Here is a 14,410-nt window from a genome sequence, read left to right as displayed (position 1 = left end):
CCTCCTTCCCGCCTCCTTCCCGCCGCCGCGCCTCCCGTCAGCGCTGCCCGCCCCGGCGAGGCGCCGGCCGCCGCCGCCGCCGCCGGGGGGAGGGAGCCCGGCCGGTCTCCGCCGGTTTGGGGCAGGCGCTGGCCGCTCGCCCCGGAAGCGCGGCCGAGCTCCAAAGGCCCCGCGGGCGGGAGCGGGGCGGTGCGGGCCGGGCCGGGGTGGGGGGAGTCGCCCTCCTGGCGGGGGGCCACCGCGCCGCCCGGGCGGCCACTGCCTGTCCCGGCAGCGATGACTGAAACTGGCCCCAGCGCAGTAGCGCAGAGGCAGAAGGGGCCTAAGGCAGCGCACCGGGGTGAGCTTCCCCCCCGCCCCGCTCAGGGGCTTGCTGCGCCTTTTCGCCGCCCTCCCCGTGCTGCTGTGGGTAGGTTTTCCCCGAACCTCGTACCTGCCCGCCGTATTTCACGGTGGGGGGGGCGGAAGGAAGCTATCCCCGTGCCTCGTGATAATCGGTTTCTGTTATTTCTTTACGCGCTTCAAACACTTGCAGACAGATGAGCCTGCAGATCGCTGCGGGTGAGGCTCCCCGGAGCGGAGTCGCAGGAGCTCTCCGGCAAGCGCTCCGATACAGCCGACTAATCGGATTTCTGTGCCTTGCTCCTTCGGCTGGGCCCAGCAGGTTAGAGAAGGGCTGGTAGTGAAGCGTTAGATCGATCGTAGTGGGTGGAGGGGCAGTGCTGGCAGGCGGAGAAGGATTCCCGCCTTGCCTCTGTGCCTCATTCCCATACCTGGGGTCACAAATTTTTTTTTATTTTTCCCCTGCTGTGCCTGGGAGTTAATCCCCCCTAGAGACTGGGCACGGTTTGCCTGCTGAGACTGCTGGAGTTTAGTGTGATCAACCCCCTGCTAGCTCTGGGGGCTCAAGTGCCGGTGGAGTTGAACTTGAGTATACCTGAAGAACTTGCTGTGGGAATCATTAGCCATGTGCTGTTTCTTTCCTTCCATTCTGCTCCCCTTCCCTGTCTCGGCATAATCCTCACTTTCTGCCTCCCCCTCTAAGAAGCAAACTTGTTCAGTGATATTCTTTTTAAGAAAAATCTTTAATGATGCTACCTTGCTAAACTCATAGCTGGAAGAAGCTAGCCCCTTTAATGCTGGGGCTTAATGCTTCCCAAGGAAGCTCACTGAGAATTAATTTTTCAAGATAGCTTTAATCATTCACTGTCCTCGTATGACAAATACTGCAACACCCTACTGCTAAATTGCCTTTTTTTCTTACTTTATCAGCACCTGCATCCATCATTTCCAATAAAAATAAAGCTAGCAGTTATCTTTGGTAGGAGCATGTTGCCACACTGATCCTGCTGCCAACAGGAAGCGGTGTCTCTTCAGGTCAGTCAGGAGGGAGGAATGGCCTGTTGTCGGGTAGAAGAACTGAAATCTTCAAAAACCTGCTCGAGACTCTAAGACACATCAGTTTTAAGAAAGCTCTTCCTTTATTCTCGGTAAGATTATTATATTTTGGCAGAATTTAGGGATGTACGTGTGTTTGAATCGCTGCTTGTACATAGTCAAGTTTGCCTGCTGTCTTACAAAATGGTACTGCTCTGTGCTGAAGACTCTTGAGAATATTAGCGTTGGAATAATCTAGATCCAAAATATCCTTCAAGGTGTTACTAAAATGACTGCTGATACAAATCAAAAACCGGATGTTTGAGAGTTCAGCTATAAGTGCTCTTCTGTCACCATCCTTCAAGGATAGGGTTCTGCTTCTATAACTGCGTCTTTTCTAGTGACTGTTTGAAGATTTCATATTGCTTATGTTACCAGCCAGCGCGCAGGAGAAAAGCGAAGAGCCCACTGCTTCTATGGGCATCGTAATTAAAAGCCGCTAATGAATTACAAAGAATACTGTAGAGTTGGCTCTCTCTTTTTACTTGAAATCTGAGGCTTGCCTAACAAGTGAGATCTTTGCAGGAAGGATGGGAGTTGCTATTTGTTTTTCCTGTAGTGAAGCTAAGGAGTTGTCTCCACATTAGTTTGTTTGAGTATCAACCAGGTATCAACTATGACAGTAGAATCTGCGGCTTTCCTAGGGGCGCTTCAGTACACGGGGCATCCCTGTGTTCATTCAGTGACTGTGCTGTGTCCGTTTTCTTGTTTCCCTTGTATCCTTTTCTAAACACATATCTCTGTGGACCGTTCTGTGGGGAACCACAGCCTTATCCACAGAGAGAGGGAGCCAGAGAAGTGGGCGGTCAGCCATTACCAACTATAGCTTACCTTGCCTGACAACCCTAGGGAGTGCCCATCGGTCTCAATGGTCTTTATTTTTCTCTTCATCAGCATGGGGAGAGAGGTGTTGATGACAAGGGGGTGGAAGATCTAGAAGTGAGATAGTGTCCTATTCTGCTCCAGAATCCCATCCTGTGCAAAGAGACACTAAAAGCTGGTACAGAGTAGCTCTTTGGTCCTCTGCTACATTCTGTAAAACCTCAGTTGGCACATACAGTCTGCTTCGCTCGCTAGCTAAAAATTAAAATATTTTTTCATGTCTACAGCCTCTAATGCTCTTGAACTGATAAGGAAGGTGGTTGATTTTTGGGGATGTCAGCTTGGGAATGGTGAGTTTTAGTATGAAATCTTGAAAACTCCAAGCCCTCCTTTTAATGCTGGCTGGAGGTCCACATGTATCTAGAAGGGAGCCTTTCATCTGCGCCTTATCAAAATGGCCTCTGCCTGTCAAGTTCATGCAGTTAAGCAGAACTGGGAACCACTATGTCAGCATCAAACTTCATATGGCTCAGAAAGACTTCAGAGTTTTAGAGTGCAGGCCATCAGTCCAGCCAAGGAAGGCAAAAGCAAAAAAAAAAAAAATTGCCTTGCATTTTCTGGGGGGAGGGTGTGGAGGAAGAAAGCAAAAAAAAAAAAAAAAAAACAGTGCCTGAGAAGGAGGAGAGTTAAGTTGGAAAACAGAAGGTTCAAAAGCTATTTTTTGAGTTGGGGCAGGGAGAGAAAGATCGACATGAACATCGAAAGCACAGAACAGGCAAAATATATGTTCTATTCCGGGGGCTAAATTAGCGTTAAGGAAGAGGAAGGCCTGAATAGGCCACTCAGACTTAAGAGTTCAGGTTGAGAAAGCAGATTTAGTCCTACTTTGTTACTCATGCCTTCAAATAACCTTTTTTTTTTCTATTCTTGCACTAAATTAATTGCTAAGTAATACACAGTTTTGAATGAACTGGAATTGCTTTTGTAGTCTTATGCTTGCTGATGTGAAGCAGCACAAACCCTCTGCTTGCAGCTATGTTAATATCCGAAAAATCTTAATGTCTTAAAATCTCAGCGTCAAAGGGGACGTATGTGTTGAACACCCATGTTCCCTACTCAGGTTTCTTCAACAGAAGGTGGAGAATTAAGCCCAAGTGTTCTGCAAGATCTAGATACATTGTATTTCTTCCTTATCAATCTGCTGTACAAAAATAAAACCAGACATGGAAACATTTATGAAACGGCACGTGGAATTTTCTTCCTGGAGATGGAATTTCTCTGGAATTCTCCCTGTGATGCTTCCCCATTCACTTCTTTTCAACTCTGTGCCTTAAAGAGGAGGAGCTCTGAGAGACAAAGAGCTTTGCCTTTGCCCCCCTCTGCTGTGGCCTGGACCTTGCAGGACTCGGTCCTTTGTAGTTCACAGTGTGGCTTCTCCCCTGCCGCTTGCTCCGAGTGCTGCTGTCTAGCCTGTTATCTTTGCATTTTTTTATCACTCTGTTTATTCTTAGCTGAACTGGATCACCTGTATAATGCGAGTTTCCCCTGTTGCTATGTGGAAAGAAAACCCATCTAAATATGAGGTTTGTAAAAAAACCTGCTCTGTGACTGGGAATCTGTGTGATTAGTGGCAAGGCACACTATGGTGGTATAGCTGAAACAGGTTTTAGCTTATCTTTTTTTTTTTTTTTGAGCGTGTATAATTTCTGCAGAGGTAGTGAAATCCCATATGTTTTCATGAAATCTAGCTTATTTTCACGTCTCCTTTGAATCAGATTTGTTCTATTCTGGTACTGGCCTTAACGTATGTTCAACTTAATGTCGTTCCTGTGTTCAGTTCTTTCATGCTGCTCTCAGGCAGGCCTTGACCAGTTTCACCCTGCCTCCTCAAAGCCACTCCCAAAGAAATCCTCCTGGACCTGCAGCGCACAGGTCTTTGAAAAGGGAGGTGGAAGAAGTGGGGAGAGTGCAGAAGAATGAGACCATCAAGCAACATCCGCCTTGTGGCACCCTTCCTCGCAGCGGTTGCTCCTCTGGTTGTTGCATCATTTCTATAAATAGAATTTAAGATCCTTTGGGAAACGGCACTTTTCCTTTGTTCTGTAGCGTGCCCAGTAAATTTTGAGTCTTGCTTAAACAAGCTGTGTACAAAGGAGAAGAGTTAGAGGGGGTTTTAAGATGCTATATTTCTTTCTTCTCTTGTATAGTCCTGCTTCCCGGTGGTGATAATGGACTTTAGGAGGTAGAAATGGTATTGCCCATTGCTCATGAAAGCTAAAATAAAAGGTGAAGGGAGGTTGTAGGAGACTGGTACGCTGCCAGACCGTGCAAGGAGAATTTCCACAGAATCCTGTAGTGTTCTCTAGCCATAGGTGCTTCTTGCCTACTGGTAGCTTTAATAAATACAAAAACAATAACATGCGTAATTAAATGCAGAGAAAGCAGGCAGGATACACTGATTGGAACACTCTTTGGATGGTAAGTCAAGGAAAATTACACAGGTAGGAGTGGAAAGAGCGGCTCAAAGGAGTATTGCTTTGAGGCACAGTTACAATTTGAAACAGTGTCTCGGTTTCCTTTCCTGCCTGGTTCGGGCTAATTTCTTGCAGTATGTCTGATTTTTTTTCCAGCCAAATCTCTTGTCCTGTGTCAGGACACAGCCTGGATAGTGCACTAGATTTTTTTCCTAAAGTAGTTTGGGCCATCTGGTGTTTGGTGAGATTGTGCCATATTTGACATGGAATCACAAGGACCCTTGAGAAGGAGTAAAATATTAAAACTGAAAGGTTCTATGAAACTATAGATTAGATTTAATCTCTCAGAGTACGGAAGCAGCGGGAAAGATGTTACAATTTATGGGAGCGTAGCCTACAAGGGGACTGTAGAAGATTTCCCTACCTGTGTTTTGTGGAAAGAAGGTGCAGCTCTGTTACGTGGGCCGCCTGCAATGCCTCCGGTAGGGTTGCAGCTATATTTCTCGACTGTGGACTCAGGTAAATGTTCAGATTCAGCTTCCTGTTCTCAGTGGGTGTTACTCTTCAATTTCCAGACAACTCCATTAAACCAAGAACTCCTAGCGTCTTACCCTGTAGAAGGGACACACTGGAACGTGAACTAATGAGACGAAAGGCCGAGAAAGGGGACCTGCAGGACACAGTGCAGTGCGAGAAGTGAGGCAGTTTGAAGTCTGTGTTTCGCTAGTAAGTTTAGTTTCTCTTGAGTTGATATTTCACTACTTCAGTACTTTATTCTGGACAAATCCAGTCTTGTAACTTCTGAACGGTGCAGGAGGTGTATTACATGCAGGCCTGGATTTTGTCACGCCGTGCACAGAGGGCCTGTGCGACCGATGGCCACCTCTGCATTATGAGCTGGAGCATATACGCTACGCTGAGTGGTGCTAATGGGAACTGAGAGTCCACCTGGTAAATCCACGCCTGAAATATCTACAAGGGTCAGTTTTGTGGCGATTCTTTGGCACATATGTGCTGTGAAGAAACAGTAACAAATGATGGGGCAGAGGTAATGCTTATACAAGAAAGGCTCAGAAACAGTTTTGAGGGAACCTCTCAGACTGGATCTGAAATGCTTTGAAGTCCCTGGAGTTAGAAAGAATTTTCTCCACTCCAGCAGAGTGAACCAGAAGGAATCACTTGAATGAGTAGTACATTCTCTTACATGTATGTATTGTATTATAATTTCCGAGATGCTGCATCATGTTCTTAGCCTGTTGAAGACCATGAAAACCAGTTGCAGTCAAGGTTTATTTTACTTATATTCATGATGCATTTTACGGTCTCTTTTGGGGAGCGCAGGTGTGGTGGGTCTCGCTTCCTTTTGTAGAAACGGCGTGTTTCAGGGCCAACCCGCGCCTAGCCTCGCTTGGGGGGAAAGCCGCAGCGTCAGGAAGCCCAGCTGATGACTGCGAGCCGGCAACTGTAATCTCACGACCTGTACAAATCCCATTTGTAAACCGGGCCAGGCCCGCGGGGAGGGGAACGGCGTTTGAGGGAGCCCAAGGGGAGGGTAAGGCGGCGGGGGCCATCCGTGGCGGCGGGGCGGACGCGGCAGGATGGCGCAGCGGCGGGAGCCGCGAGGCGCTGAGGGCGCCCCACGCGGGCGGCCTGGCGGAGCGCGGCCCAGGGGGCGCGAAGCTGGCGGGCCGTGGCCCTGTGGGGCGCGCCAGGCCTGCGCGGCTCGGGATGGGCACGGTGAGGGGCGCGGCCGGGCCCGCGGCCGGGGGGCCCAATTTCGGGAAGGGGGGGGCCGCGGGAGGGCGGCGGCGGCGGCGGGGGCGGCGGGGCCCCGGCGCCGTGGGGGAGGGGCGCGGGGCGCCGCGGCCCGGCGGCCATTTTGAGGAGGACAATACACGCCGCACGGCAGGGCCCGCTGCGCCCGGCGGGCGGGGCGCGCGCACGCAGCGCGGGGAGCCGCCGGGGCGCGCGCACGCTCCGCCTCCCGCCGCCGCGTTATGTAACGGCCGGGGCGCGCGCGCGCTCCCTCCCCCCGCCCTCCCCGCCCCCCCCCCGGCCGCCGGGCCCAATGGGCGGCGGGGCCGCGCCGAGGGGGGCGGGGGAGAGCCCGGCGGACGGGGCGGGCGCGCGCACGCAAGGGGGCAAGGCGCGGCCCCGCGGCAGTGCGTGCGCGCTCCCTTTCCCCCCCTGCCTTCCCCTCTCTCTCTCTCCTCTCCTCTCCGCCGCGCTCGGTCGTTTCTTCCCCCCCTTTGTGAGGCGCTCGGAGTGGCCCGGACGTCGCTGACTCGCCATGGCCGACGAGAAGCCCAAGGTGAGGCCGGCGCCCTCCCGCCCCCTCCGCCTCCCGCGCCCCCGCCGCCTCACTTCTCCCCTCAGGCGGCGGCGGGAGGCCAGGCCCCGGCCGCGGGCCCGGCCAGCCAACGGCCGCGGCTCGGCCGCGCCGGCTTTGCGCGCCATTTTCCTGCGCAGCCCGGCCGCGGCCGCCTTCCCGCCCCGCCGGGGGAGGGGGACGGGGCCGCGGCCTCCCGGGGCGGGCGGAGGATCCCCGGGGAGGGCGGCGGGGAACGGGGGGGAGGGGGGCGAATCCGGGCTCCCTTCCCGCCCTCCTCAGGGGGAGAGGCAGGTCCGGAGGCGGTTGCTGCCGCTGCCTTCCTCCTCCTCCTCCTCCTTTTCCTCCTCCTCCTCCTCGCGGGGCCGGATCCGGCCTCCCGTGCGCGGCCGGCGGTGGCGAGAGCGCAGCATCCCCGCCCGTAGTCACCCTTTCCATGGGGCACTTGCCAGCCCCTTCCCATATGGCGCTGGCAGGAGCGCGCCGGGGCCCTTCCGCCGCGGGCGGGCGGGGCAGGCATCTCTCCCGGCCCCTTTTGTGCTCCCTCTGGCCCCGGGTGCCCTCCCCGCGGCTCCGGGAGGGGCCCCCCGGGGGGCTCCTGGGGCAGAGGGGAGCAGCGCGCAGCTGAATTTTTCAACAGCAGGAGTTTTAAAAAAATAACAACACCCCAAGCCCACAGCAAAAACCCACAGCCAGTAAACGCCCCGCTGCCGCCTTTTTTGTGTGTTTTTTTTTTCCCTCCCTCATTTTAAACGGAGCTTGAAGGCGCCAGAAAATAATAAATTGAGGCCGCCCCGCCACGGACGGACCCGGGGTGCCTGGGCCGTGGCCCGGCCCCGCGGCGTGCGGGGACCTGTCACATGGCCGGGACCCCGCTCCCCGCCGAGGGCGGCAGCCGCCGCCACCCGTCCCCTGGCCTCGGACGCCTTTTTAAGGGAAATAAAGACGAAAACGCTTTTGGCACCTACGGAGCGGGCGCTCCCGAGGAACGCGGTAGTGTTGAATACTCTCTCTGCCTTTCCCTTGGCTCTCTGGATCAGTGCAGGAGCGATGAAGTTGAAAGTTGGTTCTCTGTAATTTCTGTGTGTGGTTGCTTTTGGAAGCGAGAGTATCGCTCTGCGTATTTAGGAGTTGCTTTTTTTTTTTTTTAAATGTTTTCTGAAAGAGAAAGCTTGTTTCTCTTCAGGTTTTGTCACCCCTTCAAAAGTAGTCCTTTAAAGTATCTTAAACTTTCCAGAGAAGCGCTGTAATTAACGTGAAAAAGTTTGAGATAAAGTGAGAAAGAGACTTGCCAGTGTTTGAGCTAAAGTAAATAAATTTATTGCTTTGATAGGAAACTATAATGTTGCATATTTTTGTGCCCTTGACAGAAATTACTTCTTAAATTTATTGTAGAACTGGGGTAGTAATTGTTCGTTGTTATTTTGTATATTAATCAGTCTCAACAGTGACAACTAATATTGTTAGGGTTTTTATTGATTTTTCTTGTTTTGTTTCAAATTAAAAGCACTGGCCTTTATTTTCTAATTCAAATTTCAAGTTGGTAAACAGCAATAATAACTTTATTTCCTCCTTTTTAATGACCTGTTGCACTTTGGTAAAATGTTAACTTCTTGTTTCATACCTTTTAAAAATGTGCTTTTTTTTCCCCCCCTCAACAGGAAGGAGTGAAGACTGAAAACAATGACCACATTAATCTGAAGGTGGCAGGGCAAGATGGGTCTGTGGTGCAGTTTAAGATTAAGAGGCATACACCACTTAGTAAACTAATGAAAGCCTATTGTGAACGACAGGTACGGTTCTTGTATGAACATTAGGAGAACCAGTGTCTGGGGGAGAGATGATGTCCGTAGAGATGGATGAAGACAGTAAAGTCTTAAAACCATGTAAATATGCAAAATGCTAAAGACTTAACAGAAATTAATTGCTTTATAGAAACTGTATTGTTCTTAGGGTCTGTTACAGACTAGACTGATAAGGGTTGTGGCAGGAAACAGGTAAAATAAGTGATCGGTTATCTTTGTGAAATCTGCCTTGTAGCTCTAGGCTGTTGGGAGGCTGCTGTAACTCAAAAATATCGGTATGGAAATGATGAGATAAGAACCTGTAGTATGAAGTTAGGATAGACAGTTGAATGATAATCAGAGGTATTTTTATAATGCCGTGTAAGTTCTTGGTCTAACTATGGACTTCTGGTTTATTAGCTTAACATTACTGTATTAAGGTGGGAGAATATCAGTGAGTGTTTCAGGATTTATAGGTGTCTGATGGCAGGCTTGGGAAGGAACTTGTACATGTAATGATGAGTTTTGTGGGTTGTGTTTTGTTTTTCCTCTCTTGTGGCCTAGTTGTCAAATTGATCCTCTGAGGGACAAAAAATGTGTTTTGCTAGCTGGGCCAACTGCAGCCAACCTACTAGCTTTCAGGTGGCCATTGCGAGAAATTTTAAAAATACCTGTGGAAGAATAATGTTATTTAACACTTTCTCCTGAAGCAGTTGATGAGGAATACTTTGTCTATGCTGCTGTCCAGGAATTTTTGTGTGAATGTCTACTTTTAAAAAGTTGCCGCCTCTACAGGCCCAAAGTGTTTGAGATTGGGGAATTTTGATCTGTTTGTTTAATAGAGATGTTCAACGATACTACTGAATAAAATCAATATAAAATGCCTTTATACTGAGATAACTATTTCACAACAAAATGAATTCCAATTCATACGCATAGGGGTAAAATCTCTTTGGTTTACCCTTTGCCCACAACACTATAGCAATGCAAATAAAACCAGGGTAAATCAGCTCTTAGCGAATATGCTTTGTATAGGTGTTCTGGGGATATATTAGTGAATGTTTGAGGCTGTGGACTCATTTTTTGTCTACCGCTGCCATTGATTCATGTTACATTATGTAAATCACTGCATATTGCTTTTCCCAAACATAAAGTGCAGGTATATCTCTCTTTTGGGGAGTTTGAGACTTGGTTAATTGTTTGTAAAGTTCTGGAAAAGGTAATTTGAGAGGTATAAAGGTATCATTCATACTTCACTCACTTGAATGCAAACCAAAGTAAGATTTTAAGACTTTTCATCCAAATTTCTATTCTGTTACCAAAAAATGTTGTATTAACTTAGAAAAAATGCCTCCCTTTTAAAAGCTTTTTTTAGATTTGGGTTTTAAATAATTAGGTTTCCAAAGGATATCTCTGTGGAGGTGGACTCTCTTTAAACAGTGTTTCAAAGGTGTTTAGTACTCAGACTTTGTTTGAAATCATTTGTACGGTCTACCTGTAAAAGTTAGATTTTTGTTCATGTTCCAAACTAGGCATACCCAGTCTTAAAAATCTGCAAGATGCAGACTGTAGATCTAATTTTGGAGAGGTGGAAACTGCATACAGTAGAGAACTTACTGCATACAGTAGAGAACTTGACAGTTTTAAAGAGTAAAAATCATATATTGCATCTAGTAGAACTAAAATGGAAGTTAATAAACTTTGGATGATATGGTTTGGTTAGCAAGACTATTTTTGATTATTATAAGTGGGAGAAGTTTATCAATGGAACATATACAGTTTTATTGTGGATGCTAATCTCGCCAAGATACAGCTTTTTAGTATGTTCCTAGCTAGCCTTTATTCAGCTCATAAGGTTGTCAAGAACCTGCAAAAAAAATAACACTTTCAGAAAAGGAAATATATATTTTAAGAAACACAATCTTTGAGAAAACAGCTCAAACCAAATGTTGCTGTGCAAAAATGTGTTGCTGCCATGACACTTAGACACATGGTTTTCTTAAACAAGAGGATGTTCTAAGTGAACATAACAGAATCTGAGTCACACCGGAGAAGGCATTTTGCTGTGAACTTTAAAGTCTTAGCCAAAAGTTTACTTGTCAGCATGTTCTTTATTAAAACATTTTTCCTGACAAATCAACTTCTCAAGAAAAATAATTAGTACGCTACGTTTTCTTTTCTGTGTAACGCTTGCTCTTGTCTGGGTAAATGGAGACTTCTTTCTCTACTCAGATGTGTCAAAGCAGCACCATCCGTACGTTGGACTTACTGTATGTTTAGATATTCTGTAGAAAGAGTAGATAGAACTGGAAGCAAGTAGATACAGAAGGATCTTGGCTCTGTTCCTGGTTGTATCCTCAGACTTCATTCTTCTTGCTTTGTAGAGTTTAGTGTACTATGAAGTATCTTCGAAAACTAATGTGAATGTTTAAGCTTATCTTAGTACATGGGTTTATTGCTGCTCAGCTGTCTCTTTGAATCTGTCAGCTGAAGTGAGAATGAAAAGTAGTGTTTGGGGGGATGGAAGAGGTCAGCAAAATGACTAGTGAGTGTGGCAGAAACTTTTGAGATGCTGTAATACTTTTAGTAGTTTATTTCTGGAATCAGAAGATCCCTTTAACTTCTTGCAAAGTTCACTTCAGCTGTGTGTGGAAAAACTTGTTCCATTGGTTTCTTGTTCATACGTATTTAAGATCAAAAAGTTACCATTAGCTACTGTTACTCCAGACTAATAGATGCCTCTTGTGTTTCTGGGAGAAAAATTGTTTGATAATAATACCTTTGCTTTTGGGGAAAATCAAAAGGATGTATTGAATATTACTGCTTGTTGACATTCATCACCCAAAGTGTTACATGCAGTTTTAAGTGAATTATTTAATATTAAAAATTACTATAAGAATCCTGGTGGTTTTGGCCTTTGGGGTGGGACCTGTGTACTAGAAATCCTTTTATTTTAACTTACAGTCAGTGGGGGCACTGTTGCTTCTCTTAGTAATTGGATGCATTGCAACTTTTAATACGAAACAGATTGCAAGGATTTGTAGTGAAATGCCTCATAGTCAGTGCATGAGGGGAATATGAAAACTATATCATGAATTATGAATGGTGGCTTTTAATATGATCATGGTACAATTCCAGTGACAAGTTGAAGAGAAAACCAGTGAATGTTCTTACACAAGACTTACTCCCCTTTATGTTACTTCTCTTTGTCTAGGGGTTGTCAATGAGGCAAATCAGATTCCGGTTCGATGGGCAGCCAATTAATGAAACAGACACACCTGCACAGGTAAACAAACAGAGGCAAATCTTAAAAATATACTTAAAGTGTACTGCAGGAGTTGATGCTTCTGTTTAATATGAAAAACTTGTGTAATTGCATACATTAGTATAGAACTTGTTCTTTTTTTTATATCTATATCTATATAAAAATTTCAGGGGGCTAATAACTAGTTTAGAACTATTGGAAGTGGATGCTAAGATTTCTTTTGAATTTTGAATAATAAACCTGTATCACTATAATAACAAAATAAGAAAATGAAGTACAGTTTCAGCAGATGGTGAGCCATATGAGTGTTACTTTATTGATTCACGACTCTTGAGATAAGAATTGGTAAGGTAAGAACTGAGTTTTTTCCAAAGTAAAAGCTTTATATTTCATAAAAACTTGCCAGGATGTCATCAGCAGTTCTGTTTGCGAGCGTGCATGCTGTCAAGCGTGCAAGAAAGTCATTTTCCATTATTTACAATTTGAAGCTGTACTTCAGGCATAAAACTGTTGAATATTGTAAAGTTTGGGTTATCTGTCTGTAATCTGGTTAAAACGAAGGTTATTCTAACAACAGAATGGTTCACTCTGGCTCTGAGCTTTTTTCTATACTGTCCTGCGTGGCTGTGTTTAAACAACCGTTCTAAGTGACACTGTTTTGCATGCCTTTAGAATAATTTCTTATAAAATAAGGGACTTTTTTGTTTGTTTTTACAAGTTTTATAGAAGATCTATATTTTCTAAGGGGGTGCTCCTAAGCTTCTGAGCATGTGCTCTTACAACACCAATCCGTACAACTTTTAACTTAAAATACTAAAAATTGAGACAACGGGCTGTTTTCCTCTCCATCTGTGTTAGGCTGAAGCTAAGGATCAGTTATTTATAGCTGCAGTAAATGCCATAGACCAGTTTGATATCCTGGAGCAGAAATTGAGACTGTTTAGAAATATAACTTGCATACATTAGTAACAGCAACTCTTTCAGTCTTGGTACAGGTTCTGACAGCAGGTAACCTTAACATCCCAGGAGTATCGATTGCAAAACGTACTGTGAAAAAGAGACTTGTAGTAATAAAGTATTGTTTTCATCACTGGCAGTTTGTTACATCGTTGACCGAAATGGTCTTTAATTTGTTGTGGTTGCTGATACTCTGTTTTACTGCCTGGTTGGGCTAGGGGCCTTAATTATAGTCTACTTTCTTTAGTGTTGTAGCTGAAGCCATATGCACATTTGAACAACAACAAAGTGGAACTGTGGCAATGTTCTAAGGTGAACTGTGGAAGTAAATAGGAGAAAAAGGACGCAGTAACAAAGTAGGCAAGAGAACTACAACATTGGGATGTCTGATCTTTTCCACAGGACTCATCTAATGCTCAGTGAAGTTGTGAAGTTGCATACTAGAATTCATTACAGTTACTCACTGGGGTGTTTTTTTCCCAAATTGTTTCTTTATTTTTGAGTTATGGTGCAGTAGCTCAATTGCACAGTGATGATGGAGGGAGGTGGGGCTGGCTGGTTAAATTGCATAAAAAGTAGAGATGAAGAGAGGAAATATAAGAACTACCCAGCCTATAGTAGATGTCTGAGAGGAGTTGAAAGCCTTTTTTCTCTTTTCTGCTGTAGTTGGAAATGGAGGATGAAGATACAATTGATGTGTTCCAGCAGCAAACAGGAGGAGTTTACTAAAAATAAATAAATAAAAAAAAAAAAAGAACCTGCTACTTTCCTCTCCAGAACTGTGCTCCCACAGGCGACACATTCACAATTAGAAAAATGAGACTTGGTTCAGCCACATCCTGACTACTGCAGTATAGTTTTCTCTCTTCTCTCTCTGATTTTTTTTTTCCTATTCCTTCTATTGTACATAAAGTAACTGGTGTATGTGCACAGACATAATGCATATTTTTTTTAACTAAATGGCCAATGGTATGTTTTGATCAACATTTAATGGAGATGGGGTGGGAAAACAAACTGGTTCTGTGAAAATGCCCCTTTCTCCGTTAGTGGCATGCTCCTTCTCCTTTTATCTTTATATTCCAGTAAGTTATTTTGCTCTCACTGTTTAAAAACAAAAACCTTGCATACCTTGTTTGATTGGATAATTTCAATGTTTTTCTTTTATCATTGTAAAACCAAGGACAATTTTATAACTTTTTTGTACGTAGCTGTTACATGTAGAGCAATCTCTGTCTAAGTAGGGGTAAATTACTCTTTAAAAAAAAAAAAAAAAAAGATCCTAGATAGTTTTCCCTTCAAGTAAAGCGTCTTGTTGTTTAAATAAACTTCTTGTTTAAAATAA

The 14,410-nt window shown here is 45.7% G+C and overlaps 2 protein-coding genes across 15 annotated transcripts; both read left to right on the top strand.

Moving 5' to 3' along the window:
- The first annotated feature begins 149 nt into the window (after positions 1 to 149).
- LOC138061643 (uncharacterized) lies at positions 150 to 6,391 on the top strand. 14 transcript variants are annotated; one of them, XM_068914047.1, is made up of 6 exons: positions 150 to 409; positions 1,378 to 1,490; positions 3,771 to 3,842; positions 4,097 to 4,295; positions 5,309 to 5,459; positions 5,548 to 6,391. In XM_068914047.1, exons 1-5 carry the CDS (start codon positions 277 to 279, stop codon positions 5,431 to 5,433), a joined length of 642 nt encoding a protein of 213 aa, XP_068770148.1. In that variant the 5' UTR covers positions 150 to 276; the 3' UTR covers positions 5,434 to 5,459; positions 5,548 to 6,391. The 14 variants fall into 14 exon arrangements, 1 of the variants encoding a protein (XP_068770148.1); XR_011135574.1 differs by lacking the exons at positions 3,771 to 3,842; positions 5,309 to 5,459; positions 5,548 to 6,391 and adding an exon at positions 536 to 664 and having other exon boundaries at positions 152 to 409; positions 1,326 to 1,490; positions 4,117 to 4,332; XR_011135565.1 differs by lacking the exons at positions 5,309 to 5,459; positions 5,548 to 6,391 and adding an exon at positions 536 to 664 and having other exon boundaries at positions 152 to 409; positions 1,273 to 4,332.
- Positions 6,392 to 6,816: 425 nt separating this feature from the next.
- On the top strand, positions 6,817 to 14,410 carry SUMO2 (small ubiquitin like modifier 2). Its single transcript, XM_068914045.1, has 4 exons — positions 6,817 to 7,044; positions 8,724 to 8,855; positions 12,061 to 12,132; positions 13,735 to 14,410. The coding sequence occupies exons 1-4, from the start codon at positions 7,024 to 7,026 to the stop codon at positions 13,795 to 13,797; spliced, it is 288 nt and encodes a 95-aa protein (XP_068770146.1). The 5' UTR covers positions 6,817 to 7,023; the 3' UTR covers positions 13,798 to 14,410.

This window comes from Struthio camelus, chromosome 19 (assembly GCF_040807025.1).
Source record: "Struthio camelus isolate bStrCam1 chromosome 19, bStrCam1.hap1, whole genome shotgun sequence".
Taxonomy (NCBI): domain Eukaryota; kingdom Metazoa; phylum Chordata; class Aves; order Struthioniformes; family Struthionidae; genus Struthio; species Struthio camelus.
The sequence above is the reverse complement of the archived record's forward strand: the minus strand, read 5'-3'. Positions and strand labels throughout refer to the sequence as shown.

What these genes read in the sequence shown, in the direction of transcription:
- LOC138061643 (XM_068914047.1), top strand. Translation starts at nt 277, where the DNA reads ATGACTGAAACTGGCCCCAGCGCAGTAGCGCAGAGGCAGAAGGGGCCT. An exon ending in AAGCTCTTCCTTTATTCTCG is followed by an intron (nt 1,491 to 3,770) that starts GTAAGATTATTA and finishes GTTTATTCTTAG; the next exon opens with CTGAACTGGATCACCTGTAT. An exon ending in AAAACCCATCTAAATATGAG is followed by an intron (nt 3,843 to 4,096) that starts GTTTGTAAAAAA and finishes TCCTGTGTTCAG; the next exon opens with TTCTTTCATGCTGCTCTCAG.
- SUMO2 (XM_068914045.1), top strand. Translation starts at nt 7,024, where the DNA reads ATGGCCGACGAGAAGCCCAAG. An exon ending in AAGCCTATTGTGAACGACAG is followed by an intron (nt 8,856 to 12,060) that starts GTACGGTTCTTG and finishes CTCTTTGTCTAG; the next exon opens with GGGTTGTCAATGAGGCAAAT. An exon ending in AAACAGACACACCTGCACAG is followed by an intron (nt 12,133 to 13,734) that starts GTAAACAAACAG and finishes TTTCTGCTGTAG; the next exon opens with TTGGAAATGGAGGATGAAGA.